The sequence below is a fragment of the Thamnophis elegans genome, chromosome 5, assembly GCF_009769535.1.
Source record: "Thamnophis elegans isolate rThaEle1 chromosome 5, rThaEle1.pri, whole genome shotgun sequence".
In the NCBI taxonomy this organism is placed as follows: Eukaryota; Metazoa; Chordata; class Lepidosauria; order Squamata; family Colubridae; genus Thamnophis; species Thamnophis elegans.
This window is the reverse complement of record NC_045545.1, coordinates 44,731,454-44,751,850: the sequence shown is the minus strand read 5'-3', so window position 1 is coordinate 44,751,850 and position 20,397 is coordinate 44,731,454. Positions and strand designations below refer to the sequence as shown.

The 20,397-nt window shown below is 36.6% G+C and overlaps 1 protein-coding gene across 1 annotated transcript; it reads left to right on the top strand.

The window, feature by feature from the left end:
• Positions 1-3,036: 3,036 nt before the first annotated feature.
• On the top strand, positions 3,037-20,264 carry LOC116509329 (embryonic pepsinogen-like). The gene is made up of 10 exons (XM_032218459.1): positions 3,037-3,092; positions 6,662-6,833; positions 7,326-7,443; positions 8,383-8,501; positions 11,196-11,395; positions 12,635-12,748; positions 13,357-13,492; positions 14,526-14,618; positions 20,064-20,076; positions 20,137-20,264. Exons 1-10 carry the CDS (start codon positions 3,037-3,039, stop codon positions 20,262-20,264), a joined length of 1,149 nt encoding a protein of 382 aa, XP_032074350.1.
• Positions 20,265-20,397: the final 133 nt, after the last annotated feature.

Here is a 20,397-nt window from a genome sequence, read left to right as displayed (position 1 = left end):
ATCATGGATACATCAATTCTTTGAATCTTGGACTAAGGAAAAATATTGTAACAACCAAACCTAACCACAATTATATTAGTGCAATATAGTGCAATATAACAGCAATATAGTTCATGTGTGGTTTTCAAGAATCAAAAACGTTAAGAAACTATTTGAGAGAAACTAGCATCAAATCTGAAGATTCAATTACTCTAATTTTAATTGTCACTGATACAAAAAGAAAAGGATGTCATGATAAAGCTTTTTATAGTACATATATATAGATGGTATTCTGCCGGTTCGCCCCAGTTTGGCTGAAGCTGTAGTGGTGGCAGCAGGAGTCTCTGCCCACCTGTCCAGATATCATCACAGATGGTTTGCGCATGTGCGGAAGCACTGCGGGCAAGTGAAGTGAGCGTGCACATGCGCTCCTGGTTATGAACCAGTAGCAAAGGTAACAGGATTTCATGCCTGATTCAGAAGTATATCAGCAACATGGTAACACTGCTAGCAGGGCCTGTTAAGAGGTTCTGGTATGTCCTAACATTGAACTAATATTAATGTGAAATATATTTAATTAGTACTAAATATCGATATCTTAATATAATCTCAACTTTCCTAAGCGGTTATGCTCAAAAGATATGTGCCAAGGACTTCAGATAAAAGTGGAACATTTGCCTTGGAAGTATAGGAACTGGAAAAATACACAAGGTCATGTGGAATTTCCATTCGCCCTCATCCCTCCCTGATACATTTACTTTCTTCATAGCCTTTGCCATTTATGAAAATAATAAGACTGCAATGCCCAGTGAACAGAGTTCAACCCAGTTAAAGTGAGCAAGAGCTATATTGAGCAAATTTACTTAAGATTGGGCTGCTTATATAAGGTTTTGTGTGTGTGTAAACAATAACATAGCAATAGAATGAAATCCAATCCCACAAGATCAATTGAAATGTATGTAAATTCATTTAATGTAAACTCTGTTAGTTTCAATATATCTGCTCTAAGCAGAGTAAGTCTGCATCTACATAATAGTAAATTCCTATTGGAGATTACATAGTAAATCAATTAATGCCCAAAATTCTGTCAAAGTATAAATATTTCCTATAATCTATTGGAGAGAATATATGTGTTAGACATGCTTTTTATGTCATATACAAATTATGAATATATCTTTATAAATTCTACTCTTTATAAATTTATGTTCACAATGACTTGTTATCTCACTGTGCACAAATCCTTCATGATATATTTGACAATTCAAGAGTGAGAACAACAGAACATTTTGGGTTTGTGCTTACAATCTTTGGATTAATGTTCCTTTTCTAATTTTAAATTTTTTTATGCAGAAAATTAAAATACAAACTCCAAAGAAAAAAAGAGAAAAAAGTGTAAAAGTAAGACAAAGCTAGAAGAAAACTTTTTTAAAATGTGAATTAAAAGACAAAAAACAGGCATTCATATTATCCCCCCCCCCTTGTTGAGCACTAACAAATATGTTACAGCAAGATAACTTTCTCCCCTTGCAAAGAGGTCTTAAGATTTACATCTATTAGTAATCAATTCACCTGTGATACACCTATTTTATATTAACATATAAAAATAGTTAACAGGTTAATCAACAAGGAAGTTAAACTTCAGAGCTCTCTGCAATAATCTATTATTGTAATTAAGTCATAGAAAGTCTACAATGGTTTTTTATCCATCACAAATCACAAATTGTTATCTCTAATCCATCCAGGATCAAATATCCTCGTTTGACGCTCAACAACAAAACCATTCCTGAGATGACTTTTACTAATAATGTCATTAACTAAAGATCTTATCAGCAATTGCATCTCATTTGCAAGGACTATTACTGCAGTCTCTGATGTAAATATTTCTGCAGCATCCATTGTTCAAAGGTCTTTCTGAAAACACAGCAGCCATCTTGCCAAGAGAATCCAGTCCATCACACATCATTTCCATTATTTCTGAATTTCTTGTACTTGTGTCCTTTTCAATCTTTTCTGCCCTGGCTATAATAGTCAGACCAGATTTTCTTCTTCATGTCTGGCAGCAACAAATCAAATTCCAATTCATCAGATTACAAAATGAGTCCAATTGTTATTTTCTGCTTTTGGGTACCACACTGGGTTTTATTCAGAACCTTTGTAACACTGAAGATTTATTATTTATATCTACACTTTTAATATGGTTTTATGTGTTTAGTCAAGGAAAGTAATGTTGCAATAAAGACAACAAAAATGATTCCAAAAAGATGGTGGCAAGGATATAGCATCTAGGACACAGATTGGTAAGGTAAAAGTAAAGTTTTCCTCGCACATACCATGTGCTACTCATTCCCGATTCTAGGAGGTAGTGTTCATCTCCGTTTCAAAGCTGAAGAGCCAGCACTGTCCGAAGACGTCTCCATGGTCATGTGGCCGGCATGACTAAACGCCAAAGGCACACAGAGCAATGTTACCTTCCCACCAAAGGTGGTTCCTATTTTTTCTACTTGCATATTTTACATGCTTTCGAAGTGCTAGGTTGGGAGAAGCTGGGACAAGTAACGGGTGCTTACTCCATTTTGCAACACTAGGGATTCGAACCGCCGAACTGCCAACTTTTCGATCAACAAGCTCAGTGTCTTAGCCACTGAGCCACCACATTCCTTACACAGAATGGTACCCCAATCCTAAACATCTCTACCAGTATAGCATCTCCAATTTGTTGAGGATTCCAGTAATGTTATTTGAAACGAATAGTTTGGTATATTGTGATAAGCCTGCAGCGGCTTAGTCCTATACATATAATCAGGTCACGATCTACTCTGAAACAAAATGATTGGTAATGTAGTCACTATAGCAAATGATACATATTGGAGAGATCCTGATAAGATTTCCATATATTTACAGAGAGCAAAGTGAATTGGTTACCAGAGATTAGAGTTTCTTTGTTGAATTATGATAACCTGTTATTCAGATGAAGGTGAGTACTACTCCAGTATAAAATAGCAACAAGCTGTAGAGCAGGTACCAGCACAACTGGAGATATTTGGTGGAAGGAGCAGCATGAAGTGCCTAGCAATTCTCTTAGCTTTTGTGGCTTTTTCTGAATGTCTTGTTAAGTCAGTCCTAATTTTATTGCCAATATTTTCAGCTGCAATTGTTTGTTTATTTACTTGATTTATTTGTGAACTTTCTATTCTGGCAATACAGGGGAGATAAACTATGGATGGTATATTCAGATTTAAAATGACATTGTTATTTTAAAACAATACAATGCAAAGAGAAAGCAGAATGAGCCTATATTAAAGGCATTATTGTACTCTCTTGGTTTTACTAATATGTAAGAGTAATCTTAAATATTACCTAAATCAGATATTAAATATCTAGAAACTTTTTAAAAATTTCAACTAATGCTTTTAAAGTTTAAAGGTGGAATAAATCAACTTGTAACATTTTCTTTAGGCAGTCGTATCATTTCTTACAGTTGTGCAACAATTTTGGATGTATGGTTTATTATGTTCATGACTGAGGGCTGTATTAATATTTTGGCTGCTGAAGGAGTCAAGCTGAAAGCCCATGATATTTGATTGAAATCCATACATTTTTTTAACTTAATTTAGATATATGGTGGATGACAATATGAAACAGTATAACTTTTTTTTTTCATTTTTTTTTAATTACCATATTTTTTATTTCATTTTCATTTTCATTTTATACAATCACTTATATACTGTGCGTAACAAAAAAACAAAAAAAAAGGAAAAAAAATCCACCATAAAAAAACCAACATAACACTTCAATCCCCCATACACCCTTTCTTCTCCCCCTCCAACTTTCATTTCTCCCCTCCAACATTCCCCTCTTCTACTTCCCTTCCCCCTCAGACATCTCCCCCTCCCTCCATCTCACCCTCCTTACATTCCCCTCTCACTCCCTCTTTACTTCTCCCTCTTCTTTCCCTCTACTCCTCACTTTGGTGTATCCCTACAATTAATCTATTCAGTTTATTTTTTAGAAAATGAAAGAAAAAAAAAAGAAAAGCGAGCAACAGTATACAAGTGCATTCTTATTGTTCTAAGAATTGAAACTGTATTTCCACCCTCCCCCCTCCCCCCTATAATCCCCCCTCCCTAACCCCCTTACGGCTTCCCAGGTCCCATACCCAGCATAGTTCTTTAACAAGCACTGGAGTGTAATAAGACCAACTAACTTTAAAGTTAAAAGATAAAAAAAAAAAAAAAAAGGGGGAAATAATAAAAAATAGAAAGAAAAAGACACACACAAAAAAAGAAAAACAAGAAAGATCAATAAACCCGCTACATTAACACAGCTTCCCATCGTCTGTAAATCTTAAACAATGTGCCTCATTCCAAATTTCGGTTATTTTATTACTTGCAGGGTTTCAAACTCTATTAGAGCCAGGTAAGTTAATCAATTGGGGTTCTCCAACTAAAGGTCTCATTGCTTTATCTATCTATTCGGACCTTTAATTTATCTCTTTTTTATCCAAATATCCAAACCTTTCTATAAAACCATTAAACTCAAGTACTTCTTTCATTTTTCATTTCCAACACCTCCCATTCTGTCCTTACCCACATCCACGTGTCAATTTTTTACCTTCCACCCTGCCTTTACCCATGTCCACATATATATTTTATCCGCGTCCATTGCTCCTCACTATATTTACTCCACCTTCCTGGAGACTCTCTGACTAATCTTTCTTAACCTTATATTGAAATAGCAATTCATACAAACATCAGCTTGCATTCTAGCCCCAAGTAGTCTAGTTAAGCTTTCGCTACCCTTCCATCTCCCACGCAGCTCCCAACTCCGTTCGTCCCAAACCACAACTCAAGAAGATCGCGATCTCCGCTCTCCTCGCCTAGGAAAATAATTCATGCGCAATTTGAGTTAGAGTTCAAACAAATCTTATATACAATATATGTCCACAATCAGCAGCGCTTCTTTCAGCCTCCATATCTCATCATCGATGTACAACTTTTCCATTTTATACCAGGCAGAAATCATGAAGTTTTAAAAGCATCGCTAAGTCTTTATTCTTTACTCTTCTGCCCTTCCGGAAGAGGAAAGCAACACCCTCCGCCTTGTGGCCACGTGTCCCGCTGCTTGTCTTCTCCTTCTCCTTGTCTCTCTCCAGGTCCGGATGAATCAGGAAGTCCCGCCTTCAAAGTCTTGTAATAAAATTCTCGGGCTTCACAGACAGAGTTAAAGCGATGTTTTTGATTCTCAAATGTAACTGTAATGCCAGCCGGGACTTCCCATTTGTATGGAATCTGAGAATTTCTGAGTTCTTCAGTTAAGAAAATGTAGTCTCTCCTTGCTCTTAATATTTGAGATGGTATTTCTTTAAAAACAATCAAGTCCTGTCCATCAATTCTCAGCCTCTTTTTGTAAAGCCTCTGTATTATCACATTTCTGGATTCCCTTGTGGTGAAATATATAATTATGTCCCTCGGAAGCTGTCGCTGTTTTGCTACCCACGAATTCTGGCGGTAAATTTTTTGGATCTGCCAATCAAAGTTAAGTCCCGGACTTCCCACCGAGCGGCTAAGAGCCTCAAAGAAGATCTGTTTCAAATTCTCCTGTTCCTTTTCACGCAGTCCTCTAACTCTTATTGCAAACGCAGTCTTATTATAATTTATCATGACAAGTTGTTTTTGAGCATTTTCAATTTCCTGTTGTAACGTTTGGATTTTGGATGTCAAATTAGAGTTGGTTTCTTCCAAAAGTTCCAATTTATCCTCCGTTTCAGCAATATAATCTGTCATAACTGTCATTACTCCGATCATATCCTCCTTTGCTTGAGCAATTTTAGCATCAAATTGATCATATAAATCCGATATCAGTTGATTAATTTCCTGTCTGAAATTATTAAGCGTTTTGAGAAGAAATTCTTGTGTTAACAAATCTCCAGTGGAGGGCGTAGGAGGCAAGGGCAGCGACTTCATAGCAATTTTTTGAGATGTGTTATTAAGGAAGCGCTTCTGCTTAGATTTGGGAGCCATTCCAAAAAAAAAGCCATTCCAGCTTCTGGGGGAGGAGCCTGTCGCCGACGGGAGCTCAACGGAGCTCCTCTCAGAGTCCTGGTCTGTATATCTTATAAGATCTATAGATATCTCCCCTTTCTGGCAGAAAGGGGCAGGGAGAAGGTCAGTCGTTAGGATCTCTTTGTAATTCACAGCCCCTTTTTTTTCGCTGTGAATGGAGAAAAGGTTCAACATTAGCTGAGCTTTTACTCCAGCCAGTTCTTCGCAGCTGCTTTTTTGCAGCCCTAGGCAGGTTGCCCCCCCCCCAGGACAAAGCTAAGCTATTTAAAAATTAATCCGGGCGGGGACCATTCCTGAGGAATTTCTTCTATTATTATCCAAAATACCAGCTTCAATTTTGTAAAAGGCTCCCTTTTCTAGCTGCGTCACAAGATGGCGATCTTATAGCTTTTGTGTTTGATGTGACGTACTTAGTCAGCCCTACTCTCCTGAAGGCTTCTCCGTATTAACTGTTAAAAGATTAACTGAGGGGAGCAGAGACTTTGATTGTTGGCTTGCTTGATTGCTTGTTTTTATTTTTTATTTTTTTGGAATAACGTTTTTTTTTTTCATTAAAAGGGACACATGTATAGGAGAAGAATGACAACATAGCATCTATTCATTTTGTTCTTGTATGCTAGGGTTCCCATCTGGAAAGGAGAGAAACTTAGAGATACTCTTAGGCAGAAACATTTGCTGGGAAGTCTTCTACAAGAACATCATTATGACATTAGTACTAAGTACACCAAATGTTCTCCAGTTGTTTTCAATTCTGGTCAGCTGGCTGATGAACCACTCTTGAACTACTTAGATGTAAGTTGCTGGTTTTCTTTTGATTTGCCAATAGGAGAGAATGTATGTAACTCATGGTTGAACTGTAGAGTCCTTGATGCTCTCTAGCTCAGAGCATGTGTCCAGGTACTATGTTTTAATATGGAAAAACCGTTTCCCAAATGTACGTTATTAATTTCCTGTGATAACTGATATTTGAACAAATGTAAATTATTTTACCAATATAGATGTCAAAGCGCAAGTTAAATAATGGTAGCACGATTACTCTTATTTATGTAGTTAAAATGATGGCACTTTAGCTACATAATTATATAATCTGTTAATTCATTTGGTTTCTATTTGTGTAATTTCTACCTTGTTATATTATTCCCTTCTACAGATACTTTTTCTCTTGCTTTATTTTGTAACACTTAGGCTTATGGTATTTATTTCATGCCTCAATATTAAAACATTGTAAAATGATCTACTGTACTTAGGTCTTCCAACATATATTTATTATTTACAAATTAACAGGCCCAATATTATGGAACAATCTACATTGGAACACCACCACAGGAATTCATTGTTCTGTTTGACACTGGATCATCAAATCTCTGGGTACCATCTGTTTCCTGCAATAGTGCAGCATGTAGTAAGTAATTGTCTTCATCAGACTTGATCAAATGGATTCATAAATGTACTAAATTGTATTATATTTACTGGATAGAAGGGATATCTATAAAAGAGCTAGAATATCCTGCAAGATGAAAAAAAATTGTCCAAAGCCATTGTTCTACTTCAGGTGTGTCAAACTTGATTTCATTGAGGGCTGCCTCAGGGTTGTGTTTGATCTTGGGGGGGGGGGCAAGGTCAGGGGAGGCGTGGTAAGTTCAACAATACTCCTGTCGGGATCGCTTGTGGTGGCTTGGGTGCTCTGCAAGCAAAAATGTCTCCTCAGTGCCATTTTTAGTTGTCATGGCCTCCTGCAAACTTCAGCAACACATATGGCCCTCCCGAGCTCCATTTTCACTGGCAGAGGGTTGCAGGAGGCTGTGGCAACCGAAAACGGAGCTCACGAGCCCGTTTTTGCTGTCAGAAGCACTGGACCCCTGTCCTTTGCTGTTTCCAGGGTGGCCCCATGGGCCAGATCTAAGTATCCCACTAGCCTGATCCACCCCTCAGGCCTTCAGTTTGACACCCCTGTTCTAAGGAGTATGTTCCACTGAATATTATGGGATTTGATTTTGGGAAGACATTTATATGACTACACAGATAAATTTTAGTTTGTAAAAATAAAGGGTAATTTTCAGCAAAAGATTTCAAAATGGTCGTGTTAAAAACAATTTCCTTCTTTGAAGACTGACGCAAACAGTAACAGATTGTATTTTCCAGAAATAATATTCTTTTTATATTAAGTGATACTCCTCAAATAATAATTCTTTCCACTAGTTGTGTTAATAATCTATATGACTTTTCTTTTTTAATAAACTAATAAAAGGAAAGCACTTGTACTGAGCTTGATGCGCACCATTGATTAAAAGCTGTTTTAATATTAATTAATGACTGGTGTTTTTTATTTTTTTACATTTAGAAAATCATCATCGATTTAACCCAAGCCTTTCTTCTACTTTCAAGAGCACAAAACAGTCTATGGCCATTTGGTATGGCACAGGAAACATGTTTGGCGTGTTAGGATATGACACAGTGAAGGTAAAACCATGCATTCTATAGGTACCTAAAAGATGAGCAAATAGTAAATGGTCAGTAAAGTCTATTTCCAACAATGTTGTGGTTCATAGCAATTTTTTCGAGTTAAAACAAGATATTCCCAATTCTCTTCCCTTTCTCCTGGGGTTCTAATACAGTAGTATAAACAGTATGAGAAGGTTCTTTTTGAAATGGTAATAAGGGTCATAACCAATTTCGTTGTATTTAAGTACAATGACAATAAAGATTATACTATAATGCAGAAAATAATGCAGAAAATCAATGGAAGTTTTTATGCCTTTTTACTATTCACTTGTTTAACAACAAGCATTTACAACTCAGTCCTGGTTTTCAGTTTTCTTCCTAAATCTCCCTCACAGAGAATATGTTTATTTCCAGCTCTTCTGTTAGCTGATTTATTTATTTAATTTATTTATTAAATTTCTATGCCACGCATCTCCCCTATAGGGTGACCATAGGTTGCTTTGTTTTCCTTCTCCTTTCACCCTATTTCCTCTCCCATTTCTGGGCTTGACAAAAGAAAGAGAGAGAAAAGAAAAGAATGGGTTGGAAATTTCCTGTGGAAATTTTGCGGTGCCTCAGTGGCTAAGGCGCTGAGCTTGTCAATCAGAAAGGTCGGCAGTTCGGTGGTTCGAATCCCTCGTGCCGCGTAATGGAGTGACTTGTCCCAGCTTCTGCCAACCTAGCAGTTTGAAAGCATGTAAAAATGCAAGCAGAAAAATAGGATTCCACCACAAAACGGCGAAGCCCTTATCCGCGCTGACATAAGTGCGGAGGCGTTGTTGTCGCGGTGGTGATGACGCATGGTGATGACGTCATGGCTTTAGCGACGTGGTTTAATCACCGCTATTTTGACCACCGCGGTTTTGTCATGCCACGGAAAAATAGGAACCACCTTTGATGGGAAGATAACAGCGTTTGGTGCGCCTTTCGCATTCAGTCATGCCGGCCACATGACCATGGAGACATCTTCAGACAGTGCTGGCTCTTTGGCTTTGAAACGGAGTTGAGAACTGCCCCCTAGAGTCAGGAACAGCTAGCACATATGTGCAAGGGGAACCTTTACTTTTATGTTCAGCAGTGCTTGACATTCTCCTGGATCTGCTCAGCTGAAGATCTATTGTTTCTCCACTGGGGAAGCAGTAGGTCTTCTACAAAGACTGACAATTCCATTCTCCCTGACTTGGATTTGGATAGAATTCTCATCCTTTCACTTCCCTTCTTCCAAGAAAGCTACTGTTGGATCTTTCTTTCTTCTTTCTCAATTTACCAAGAACTTCTCTAACTTTTCTCTCCAGTTACTCCACTCACTTTATGCATAGACTTTTTCTGCGCTCCCTCTCTTTCTCTCTGCTCTCTATGGATTGCAGTTTGAGAAAATTCATTCTTGATTAAATAGAATCTTGGGTGTATAAAGAAAGCTGTTGAAAAACCCCTGAACAGATGCTTTGATCCTCACTGTGGGCATTTAAAGCCTGGTAACAGTTTGTTATGTTATATTTTATGTGTATGTAGGTTGGGATATTAAGGAAAACGTTTTCCATATATATTTTTAAAGCAAATATTGTTGGAATCCTTGAAAAAAAATAGAAATGAGTTCTTGAAACAGGATCATCTGGTGGTGGATATCTGGTGGTGTCTACGAAAGGCATCTTTTCTAGCATTTTGGCAGAGATTTATATGACTCTCACCTTGATGATGTTCAAGAAATCTCTGAAATCCTGACTGTCCTCTGGTCTTGTGATTGGGTGGATACTTAATTCTATAGGATTAGATTTGTCCAAGGGATTGTTTGCTCTAGATGTGCATAGTTTATGCTTCTTTTTTGGTTCTCTTTTTAATTATCTTTTAAAGTTGTATTCTATCTAGAGTCTGTATGGGTTTAGAATTCAATCTCCCATGTTAGACTATGGTACCTGAACCAGCGGTGGGATCCACTTAGTTTCTCTACCAGGTCGCAAATGTGAGCGTGCACGTGCCACCTTCTGCACATATGCACTGCCTTCCGCTCATGCACAGAAGGTCACACATTACATCAGGGCGGGGGGACGGAGCCTACCATAGCCACCGCTACCAGTTCACCCGGACTGGACTCGAGAGAACCGGCTGAATATCACCTCTGACCTGAACCTATTAGAGATAGCAAGGCAAGTTGTTGTGAATAGTTATTAAAAAAATATTCAGATGACAGCCACAACCATAGAAGCTCCTGCCCTGTTTAAGGGGATGGGGTGATGTTTAAAAATTCATGGTTGTGGGCACTGACTTGACCTTATTGATACCCACTCACCCCATCAACATCTCAGTAACAAGGTCAAACCTTATGTTCATTTCGGGGGGGGGGGGGGATGACGGAAATGACATACAGAGAGCAGCTCACACTAAGTTGTGTGCATGATGCCAGCAGCTACACATTTGTCTTGGACCCTGAGAGCAAAACAAAATAGAATTGTTATTGGTTTGGGGCAGACTCAGCCTCCTGAGTAATTTTAATTAATTAGTAAAAGGCCCTGGTTGAGTCAGTTATTGTCTTGAAGCCGTGATATTAATTAATTTAATTGTGTTCTGAAAAATATGAGCGTAGGCTTATGAGGGTGGCCATCGCTCATAGTATTAAACGTTTCCTTGAGGGTTCACCAGGTTAATGGATAAAGCAATACTTTGTTTCTCTTCTAGATGTCCAGTTTCATTGATACCAACCAACCTTTTGGTTTGAGCACTGTAGAGCCAGGAAACGTTTTCACCTACGCAAAGTTTGATGGCATCCTGGGCTTGGCCTACCCCACGATTTCAGTTGATCAAGCAACTCCTGTCTTTGATAATTTGATGAAAGAAGGTTTAGTGCAACAAGACCTGTTTTCTGTTTATCTCAGCAAGTAAATAATATTTTGATCTACCAGTTGTTGTTAGTGGTGGAAGGAAAATGCATCATGGAATAGATTTCTTTGGCAGTCCAATCATGTCACCCGGATAACACAGAGTTGGGTTATACTTTTCAAGTATATATAACTCTAAAACAATTAAACAGCAAAGAATAAGACAACTGTTGTTCTACTGAGCTTGCATTTGTGTAAAGGCCAACCTTCTCACAGCAAAATGTTTATGGAGATTCTCTATTATCCTGGACATGATTGTCCCAAAGGTGCTTTTCCAAAAGGCAACTGGATTTTCTTGGTTTTTCCCCTTGAAAATGCTTTGATTCCTAGACCCCTGGAGTGTAGTGATTAGAATGCAGTATTGCAGGCTAATTCTGCAAACTGCCGATTGCCAGCAGTTCAGCAGTTTGATTCTGACCGGCTCAAGGTTGACAGTCTTCCATCCTTCCAAGGTCAGTAAAATGAGGACTCAGTTTATTGGGGGCAATATGCTGACTCTGTAAACTTAGAGACCTTAGAGAGGGCTACAAAGCACTGTGAAGCGGTATATAAGCCTAAGTGCTATGCTATTGCTTTTCATCCAAAAGGTTTCTGCAGCTCAGAAGCTTTTTGAATGAGAAGTGAAACTTTTTCAAGGAAAAAAACAAAAAAATCCAATTAACTTTTGAAAAAGCACCTTTGTGACTTCTTGTAGCAAGTTCTCTTAATGATTCTGCATTAGGTTTAAAGTAGCATGGGATCTCTCAGATTCCATTATGTTAGCAGTAGTAGAGAGCTGAGCCAATGGGCCAGCTACGGTTGTGTTGAAGTTGACATTTTCTTTTGCAATTCTTTGAAAAGCTGGAACTCCATAGAGCTTAGGAACAGACTATTTCATTACTGGGGAGATCTTCTACCGTGGTCCTGGACTTGAGCACTTCTACCTGGTTCCTTGCTTGGTGGCTTTGCAGTTCAGCCACTCACAATCCCCCCCCCCCCAATGTTACTGGACAAATATGCACAAAATAAAGAAAAGTGGGTGGAGTGGGAAAGTGAAAGCAGCTCCTTTTGTTTTCTTTTGTTGCATATGAGGATAAGGATTTTTTTAAAAGAAAATTATGGGACATGGAAGAATAGCAGCTATTATTTAATATTCTTTGTAACCATGATATGAATATCTTCTGTCACTTTGTAACAGGTTTTTTGGTTGAAAACTTAATGTGCATCAAATGGCTTGACAACTTCATATTCATGTTTCAGAGAAGCAACTGGGAGCATGATCACTTTTGGTGGAATAGATCATTCTTATTATACTGGTTCTATTAACTGGATCCCTGTGACTTCACAAACATACTGGCAGATTTCAATGGACAGGTAAGCAGGTTTCGCTGTAAGTATTATTATTTATATTATCTCTATCTCTATCTTATATCTTATATCATCTATCCTGGAGTCCCTCGGGATTGGGCAGCCTATAAATCTTATTAATAAAAATAAATAAAATAAAATAATTAATAAATCTATCTATCTATATATCTATCTATCATTTGAGTTCTTTACTATTATTGGACATTACATTGGAAAGTTTTATGAAATCCTTTAAAATTCATAACCTGAAGGGATAAGAATTGAAAAGAAAAGAAGATAAGTCAAGCTCTGGAAAGAAAGAAAATTCTGGAAAAAAAATGTTGATTAACATGGCATGTTACATACTGGAAGAGCAAAGGTTCCTGCTCTAAAGAATTCCCAGCTACATTTATTATAATTGCTTTCTGTAGTTTCAAACAGATATCCTGGTTTAATCTTGACTAATTATATAGTATAGAACTATATAATTAGTCAAGGTTAAACCAGGATATCTGTTTGAAACACATCCCTAGTCATCCTTACAATAACTTCTTAAGGGACACATTGATTATATTTTAATAAGTGGTAGCCTTTTTTATTTCTAGTATCACCATCACACAATTTCTGTTTCTTAGTGTTTTAGTGAATGATAAGGAGGTTGCCTGCAATGGTGGCTGTCAAGCAATTGTTGATACAGGTACCTCCCTCCTGGCTGGTCCACCATCCGGCATATCTAGCATCCTAAAAGCCATTGGAGTTAATCCACAGCAGGTAAGATTAAACCCCTTATTCTCTGCCATTGTATTTGTCATTCATTACATTTGAAAGATTCTTCTACTCATCCTTATCACACTGATGCCCATACAATAACAGGCTGTGAGGGATTATGTATGGAAATACATAGATTGGTAGATATATGACGTATTACTGTTCAGTTTGATTGTGGATTTCCGCTTCAGCAGATTTCTGCCTGCATATTTCATTAAAATTCAACTGTAAATTTGATAGTTCTGTTAAGGTAAAGTTGTGTTTCACTCATAAAGGTTATGAGATGATCATGGGTTATGACTCTAAAAAAGTGAAATAGCAAAGAATATTAAATCTCCCCAGGGACTGATTAAAAAACACTTCCTGTATTTATCATGTAATCAGAGTAACTGAAACTATCTTGACTTGCAAGGTGGCGTTCACCTCAAGCATAACACTTAATGTTTATGGCAGGGGTGGGTTGCTGCTAGCATTTATTGCCGGTTTGGTGTGTGCAAAAACTTTGCATGTGCAGAACCGAAAAACAAAATGGCACTGCCGGAGGAGACCAGTTCAGGGGCACGGCAGGCCTGGGTCACTGCTGGTTCCAGCGACCCAGGCTGCCAAGTTACTACCAGTTTGGCTGAACAGGTCCAAATCAGTAGGAACCCACCTCTGGTTTATAGAAATTCTCAGTCATCCAGGTTATGATTATCCCAAAGGTGTTTTTTCAAAAGATAATGGGACTTTCCCTCCCCTCTCCCCCCGTGAAAATGTTCAATTTCTCATCCAAGAAGCTTTTTCAGTTCTGAACTAAAGAAGCTTGTTGGATAAGAAGCGAAATGTCTTCAAGGAAAATCAAAAAAGTCCAGTTGCTTTTTGAAAAAGCACCTTTGGGACATAACACTTAGAAACATAATAGTTTATTATGTAAGACAGCAATTTTACTTTCTTGAAATTTCATGTGTGGAACAAAAATGTTACATTTTGTGATTTAAAAAAATACTATCTGTTGTGATCAGAATAATTCAAGAACATTCTTCCTTGTTTTGTGTAGCCTGTAATCAACTGCAGTAATCTCTCCAACCTGCCTGATATTGTTTTTGTAATCAATGGAATCCACCATCCATTGCCACCAGCAGCTTATACTGCACCGGTAAGTAATAGATTTGGATTTATACTCAGTGCTTGGTTACTACTATTTCTATGCAGATTAGAAATGCAAGGCAAGGGATGAAAATGGAAAGATGGAGGCAATCTTTTGTAAGAAATATTCTTAGTTAGCAGTTTGGGTCTGGAGATGCTCTTTTGAAGTACATCTCAAATTCCAGGGTAAAGGTGCCCTTTGAAAGGGCAACCATACCTGCACTCAGATACTGTTACATTAATATAGATTTGATTATTTTATAATAAGTGTTTATTTTATTTTATAACATACAAAAATTCCAATTTCAATGAACAGTTATTGTCTGGGTACAAACCATTTTAAGAAATAATAGTCAAAATGTTTACAACAGTATTCATTGCATTAGTATCAGTTATAATAGCATTAATAATAATAACAACAACAATAATAATAATATTTGTTTAACCAATTTAACATACCTTCTTTATATCACTGATCTTTCCATATATTTCCCTGCTTCTAGCTCCTGTTTTTGTCAGCTAACCATTGATAAAATAAGTTCCAAGTAAAAAAATATTCAGTTTCTTTCTTTTCCTTGATTATAATGTTAGCCTATCCATTTCTGCACATTCTACTTTTTTTTTGAGAATTTTTTTTATTGTTTTAATTAAACTGAAAGAAAAAAAATCATCTTTAGTTACATCTTGTTGAAAGCATATCGATTGGTTACAAATATATTCCGTGCGTTTCTTCCAAAGTCCTTACATATACTTCATTTAAATCATGTTGTACATTTTAAATCAAGAAAAAAAGTTATACATTTTACTCTCCCTGTACCTTAATTCTCATTTGGTTACCATTGTTTAAACATGTTTTTATCTAAAATCATTTATATTAGAAGACACAACCATCTACTGGCGTTCATTTGCAATTTCAATATATCTCCAATATCATTACACCTTTATGACATATTCTAAAATTAATTTGGTTAAGTAGGATATCTGAGCATTCCCCCCCCCAACACACCTGTATGTATCATTAAATATTGTCCATTAACATTTCATTGTTATTATTGTAGTTAACTAAAAGTTATTTACCAATTATCTCACCTCTCCTCTCCAGGCCCACATAATATTATGACTTTATAACCGTCTTTAAACAATGATTTATTAACAAGATTTATAGGACTTTTCCCTCAATCCCACATTAGTTAATTACGGGCTAAGAAAAAGAAAACATTAGACATCTAAGACAATCTAAAAAATATTAACATTTCTACTTGACAATCACCCAGAATGTAGGTTAGTATTTCTATGGTCTGGTTATTTATCCTAACTAGGATTATTATTTCTCTATTAGTATCATAGTAAATTTATGTTAATGGATAAACATTCAGTGGTAATTTAAAACATTCTAAAAGATATTATCATCTCTACTTAATAATCAGTCAAATATTAACTAGCTTTTTCCATCAATTGGGATTATTAACCAGTATCTTTCCAGTAACAAAATAGCCTTTCATCTCTCGCCAGTTGTCGTGCCAATTTTATGTCCAAAACCTTTCCAGGGTTTAAAACTTCTCTCCACACATTGAAGCTTAAATGATCTCTCATGTAGTTTTGTTGCCCTTGAGTTGTTATTAATGTAAGCTTAACTTTAGTTGTCAGGTTTGTTTCTGAATAGATTTGTCTTATTACCTTCATCTTTTTTGCTCTTTCTTTTTCTCCTACATCTTGAAATTGGGGTGGAACACCAAATTATCAAAGTCACTTTTCCAGCTTCTCTTCTTTCCACTTTCACTCAGGTTTACTCCATTTATAAGTTCATCTAAGTTCTTATCTTCGTTTTCTGTATTTCCATTCACTTCCTTAATTTCTGGGGCTATAACCCCATCATCTTTCTCTGCGATATCCCATAGCTTGTCCCATTTCTTGTGGAATCTCTCAAATCCTTCTGAGATGTTTTGAAGTCCAGCCAAAATGTTTTGGATTAACAAGTTTTCTTCATCTGAGTATTGCTCCATTTTTTAGAATAAGGAATAATATAGGGAAAGAGCAAGAAGAAGAGGGTTTAGATACAATCTGCCACCCTAGCCTAACACAGATTTTGAAGAATATATCTATTTTTATTTTAGACGAATGTTCTTTTATGGTTTTCAAAGAAAGAGGGTTCTTTCCTTTTCCAATTCTTGTCAAAGTATGTTCCATACACCACTATTTGTAACCTTGGGTCTTTATCAGGTTTTAAAGAGTCATTCCAAGTCCTTTTGTTGTGCAGTTACAGTCAGTATAGTCAAATAAGAGTGAACAAAGAAAACAGTTGTTACAGCAGCAATAAAAAGCTTCAGATTTGGGCTTTCAAGTGGCAGATTCAATCCTTTTTAAAACCTCTTCCCTTAGGTATCTCCAATATAATATTGCAACAAGTAGAAGAAGAAATTTATTGAAGTAAAAAGAGTTTTAATTTAAGCCAAAAAAGTTAAAGTGGTAAAGGAAAATAAGGAAAAAAGAGATTCCTTCACTTCAGGCAGAAAAAACAGGAGCATTACAATCACTCAATCAACAAAAGATTACAAGCAAGAGAGAAAAAACTTTCTAAGTTCAGTGGGGATTAAGTATGCCGCTTTGTTCTTGGTTAATGGACTAATTAAGCTTAAGAAAAGAGCTCCTTAGGGCAATCTTCTAAAAGAAAAGAAAAGAAACCTCACCAGTAGAAACACTTTCATTTCATTCTCTCTTCCATGGAGTGGTCTCCAACTATGTCAGCTGGCGGGGGGGCTGGCTGTTTGCCACCGGTTGGAAGCTCTCCCCTTGGGTCGATCAGGGACTTTGCGATATCCCTGCGACCAGCAAGGTCTTGTCTTCCCAGTCACCATCTCTTCAGTATGGTTTAGGTCCTACCAGACCGTCCAGAGGCAAAAGTGTCATTGATGGATTCGGACAGCCGAATCCAAACAATGTATCATTGCGACATGGCTCCTCCTTCCACATTCTACTATTTTTTAATCACCTTTTCATCTGTTGGGATCTCTTCACTTTTCCATTCTTTTGCAAATACTATTCTAGCTGCAATCAGTACATGTAAAATCCCTTTATTATATTTGTCCGGTAAAATGCCCAACAAAAATGTCTCTGGTTTCAAATTAATATGCTGTTTTATCATTTTTTACAGTCATTTATGTATTTTTGTCCAATTTTTTGCTTTTTGGCATGTCCACCTAGTATGATAGTACGAACCAGGTGTCTGTTGGTATTGCCAACATTTAACAGATTTATTCTTAAACATCTTTGCCAACCTTGAGGGTGGAAAATCCAACTATAAAACATTTTATAAAGATTTTCTTTGTATGCAGTAGACATTGTTAGTTTATAGTTTCTATCCCATAGTTTCTGCCATTTATCAAACTCAATCAGATAGCCAAAGTTTTTAACCCATACTATCATTTATCTCTTTTACTTGCTCATCTTCCATCTTGATACTTAACAAGTAGCTATATGTTTACTTTATTAATTTTTAATTTGTCTCTGTTAATATCTGATCTAATTCTGTTAATTCTCTATATAAACCATACATTTTAACATCCTTCTCATATCTAGATTGCATCTGCACATATGACCACTTGTTATCTCAATCCCTTGGTCATACATAGATTTGATTCTTGAATAAGATTTTTGAATTTTAGTAATTTTGTCCTACAGGTTATATGTTTATCACCATAAAAAAAAATTTGACCCAAAAGTTGCAGTATGAGATCTGGTGTTGCAAGTGTTTGTTCAGCTGTTTCAGGAAAGCAAAATGTGGAAGAAAATAATGCTGTTTTCCCCTCTGTTCCTCTTTGCATAAAAAATTGCAAACTCTCTTTCTGCCCTTTCTTTTTAAGACCACAGTATGTGTTTTTGCAATGGCAATGAGGAAAAAAGTCTGCTCGCCATATATCTTCCAGTTCCCATGGTTGAGCAGTATTAATCTCTAGATAGAATAGGATCTATTTTATGTGGAAATACATGTAAAGCTTAGTCTGGCAAGTTTTATTACTCTGTTATTTCAGATACCGCTATGTCCAACTAGTTATGTTCCCACAATTAAATGAAAAGCATAAGCATAGCAGTAAAACAAAGCCCCAAATTTGATGTGCTTGTGAGATCCTTCCTAGCATACCTGTCAAGTGCCAGGGAAATCAGGAGATTCAAGTAGTTCAAATAAATCTGAGTATAAAGATTTATTGCAAGCTTAAGCTGTCTACAAAATCTGAGTTAGTAATGGTCAAGGAAGATGACCAGAAATTAAGAGGCATTCAAGGTGGGCTGTGCTTAGATCTCTTCTGGGCTTGCAGGAACTCTTGACTTATGACATGATTGACCCCTCCTCAGGTTCAGCCTGGTCATCTCATACATTTCCTGGCATCTCTGCACTAGACTTACCAAATATTGGTGCCTGCTGAAAATATACTATCTTATCCAGTTCAACTCTTCAAATATGTCAAATTATAATTCCAACAATTCTAGAATAGCATGGGCCCTAATTTTAGCTGTGCTGTCTGGGAATTCTAGGTATTGTCCCAAAACATCTGAGTAACTCTGCCTATATTATATATGCCTGGAGGATACTGATCAGTGAGTACTTTTTATGCAATCAGTACACCAAAATGATAACACAGAACCAAGTCAATCACTCTGTGAAAAAATAGGCTGCTAAGGAATCTCCTTCATTATATTACTTCAGGAGTCGATGGATATGTGGAAACCACAGTCCACTTCCTAGCCTGAATCTCCTTATAGTTTTCATATATGTGCTTGGTGAATTAGTCAATGTTTGAATTCACATAATATTTAAACTATAAACAAATGGGATAAGCAGTTTTGCACAACATCCTAACTAAGCCACAAAGAATCAAGCCAAAAAGTACAATATGCTTGGGCATATCCATTTGTTCGGATGAGTCTGTAAAGTTTTTAATTGGTCTCTCAACAGTGTTATCTCCTGAAAATTTATACTCTTAATATGAATAACTCTCAATAACACAAATAACTTCTATGTTATTAATGTCTTCCTGGATTAAAAGTACAGCAATACAAAACAACACTATTACAATGTCCACATAAATTCACTGGTTTTTTTCCCCCTGAACTAGCAGAAAAAGTTTCAACACTACCCTGTATATCCGCTGGCACAGTTCAAAGATAGGGTAATATTACAGTTCAATTCTTTTCGTAATGAAGCAGCACACAAAGAATTTTGCAAATCTGGAATCTCCATAGAACTTTTAAAGAGCTTTCCTATTTGAACAATGGGATATTTATTCCTTTGGATATCATCTTAACTAACAATCTCTCTGTAGACAATACACCAGCCTTTATTTTATTTAGTTTATATTTACCGTTATATAATTTCACTTGTGTATCTTTTTGTGCTTGTAGGTTTCCTGGTACAATTTGACTAAAATTAATTCATTGAATAATGCCTGCACAGATTCAGTCATATGGCTGTTGTTTTTTTAATTTTTGTTGTTGCTGTTTTCTTCCTTCCCTCTAGATTGTGCCAGGCTATTGCTCCACTGGTTTGCAAGCAATTGGTCAGGAAAGCTGGATTCTAGGAGATGTGTTCATAAGAGAATACTACACCATTTTTGACAGAGGCAACAATCAAGTTGGGATGGCAAAGGCAATCTAAGAAAAAAAAATCTTTTTACAACAGTGAATACTGTATCTGTTTAATCAACACATCCAGCTGTATTTTAATTTCTCAGCAACGTATCGTATTAACACTAGTCCTATACTTTTAAAAACAATAACTGATCTATTAC

Bases quoted from the DNA above. Each gene is read 5' to 3' on its own strand.
- LOC116509329 (XM_032218459.1), top strand. From the start codon at position 3,037: ATGAAGTGCCTAGCAATTCTCTTAGCTTTTGTGGCTTTTTCTGAATGT. The intron at 6,834-7,325 runs GTAAGTTGCTGG...ACAAATTAACAG, and splicing joins CACTCTTGAACTACTTAGAT to GCCCAATATTATGGAACAAT. The intron at 11,396-12,634 runs GTAAATAATATT...TTCATGTTTCAG, and splicing joins TTTTCTGTTTATCTCAGCAA to AGAAGCAACTGGGAGCATGA.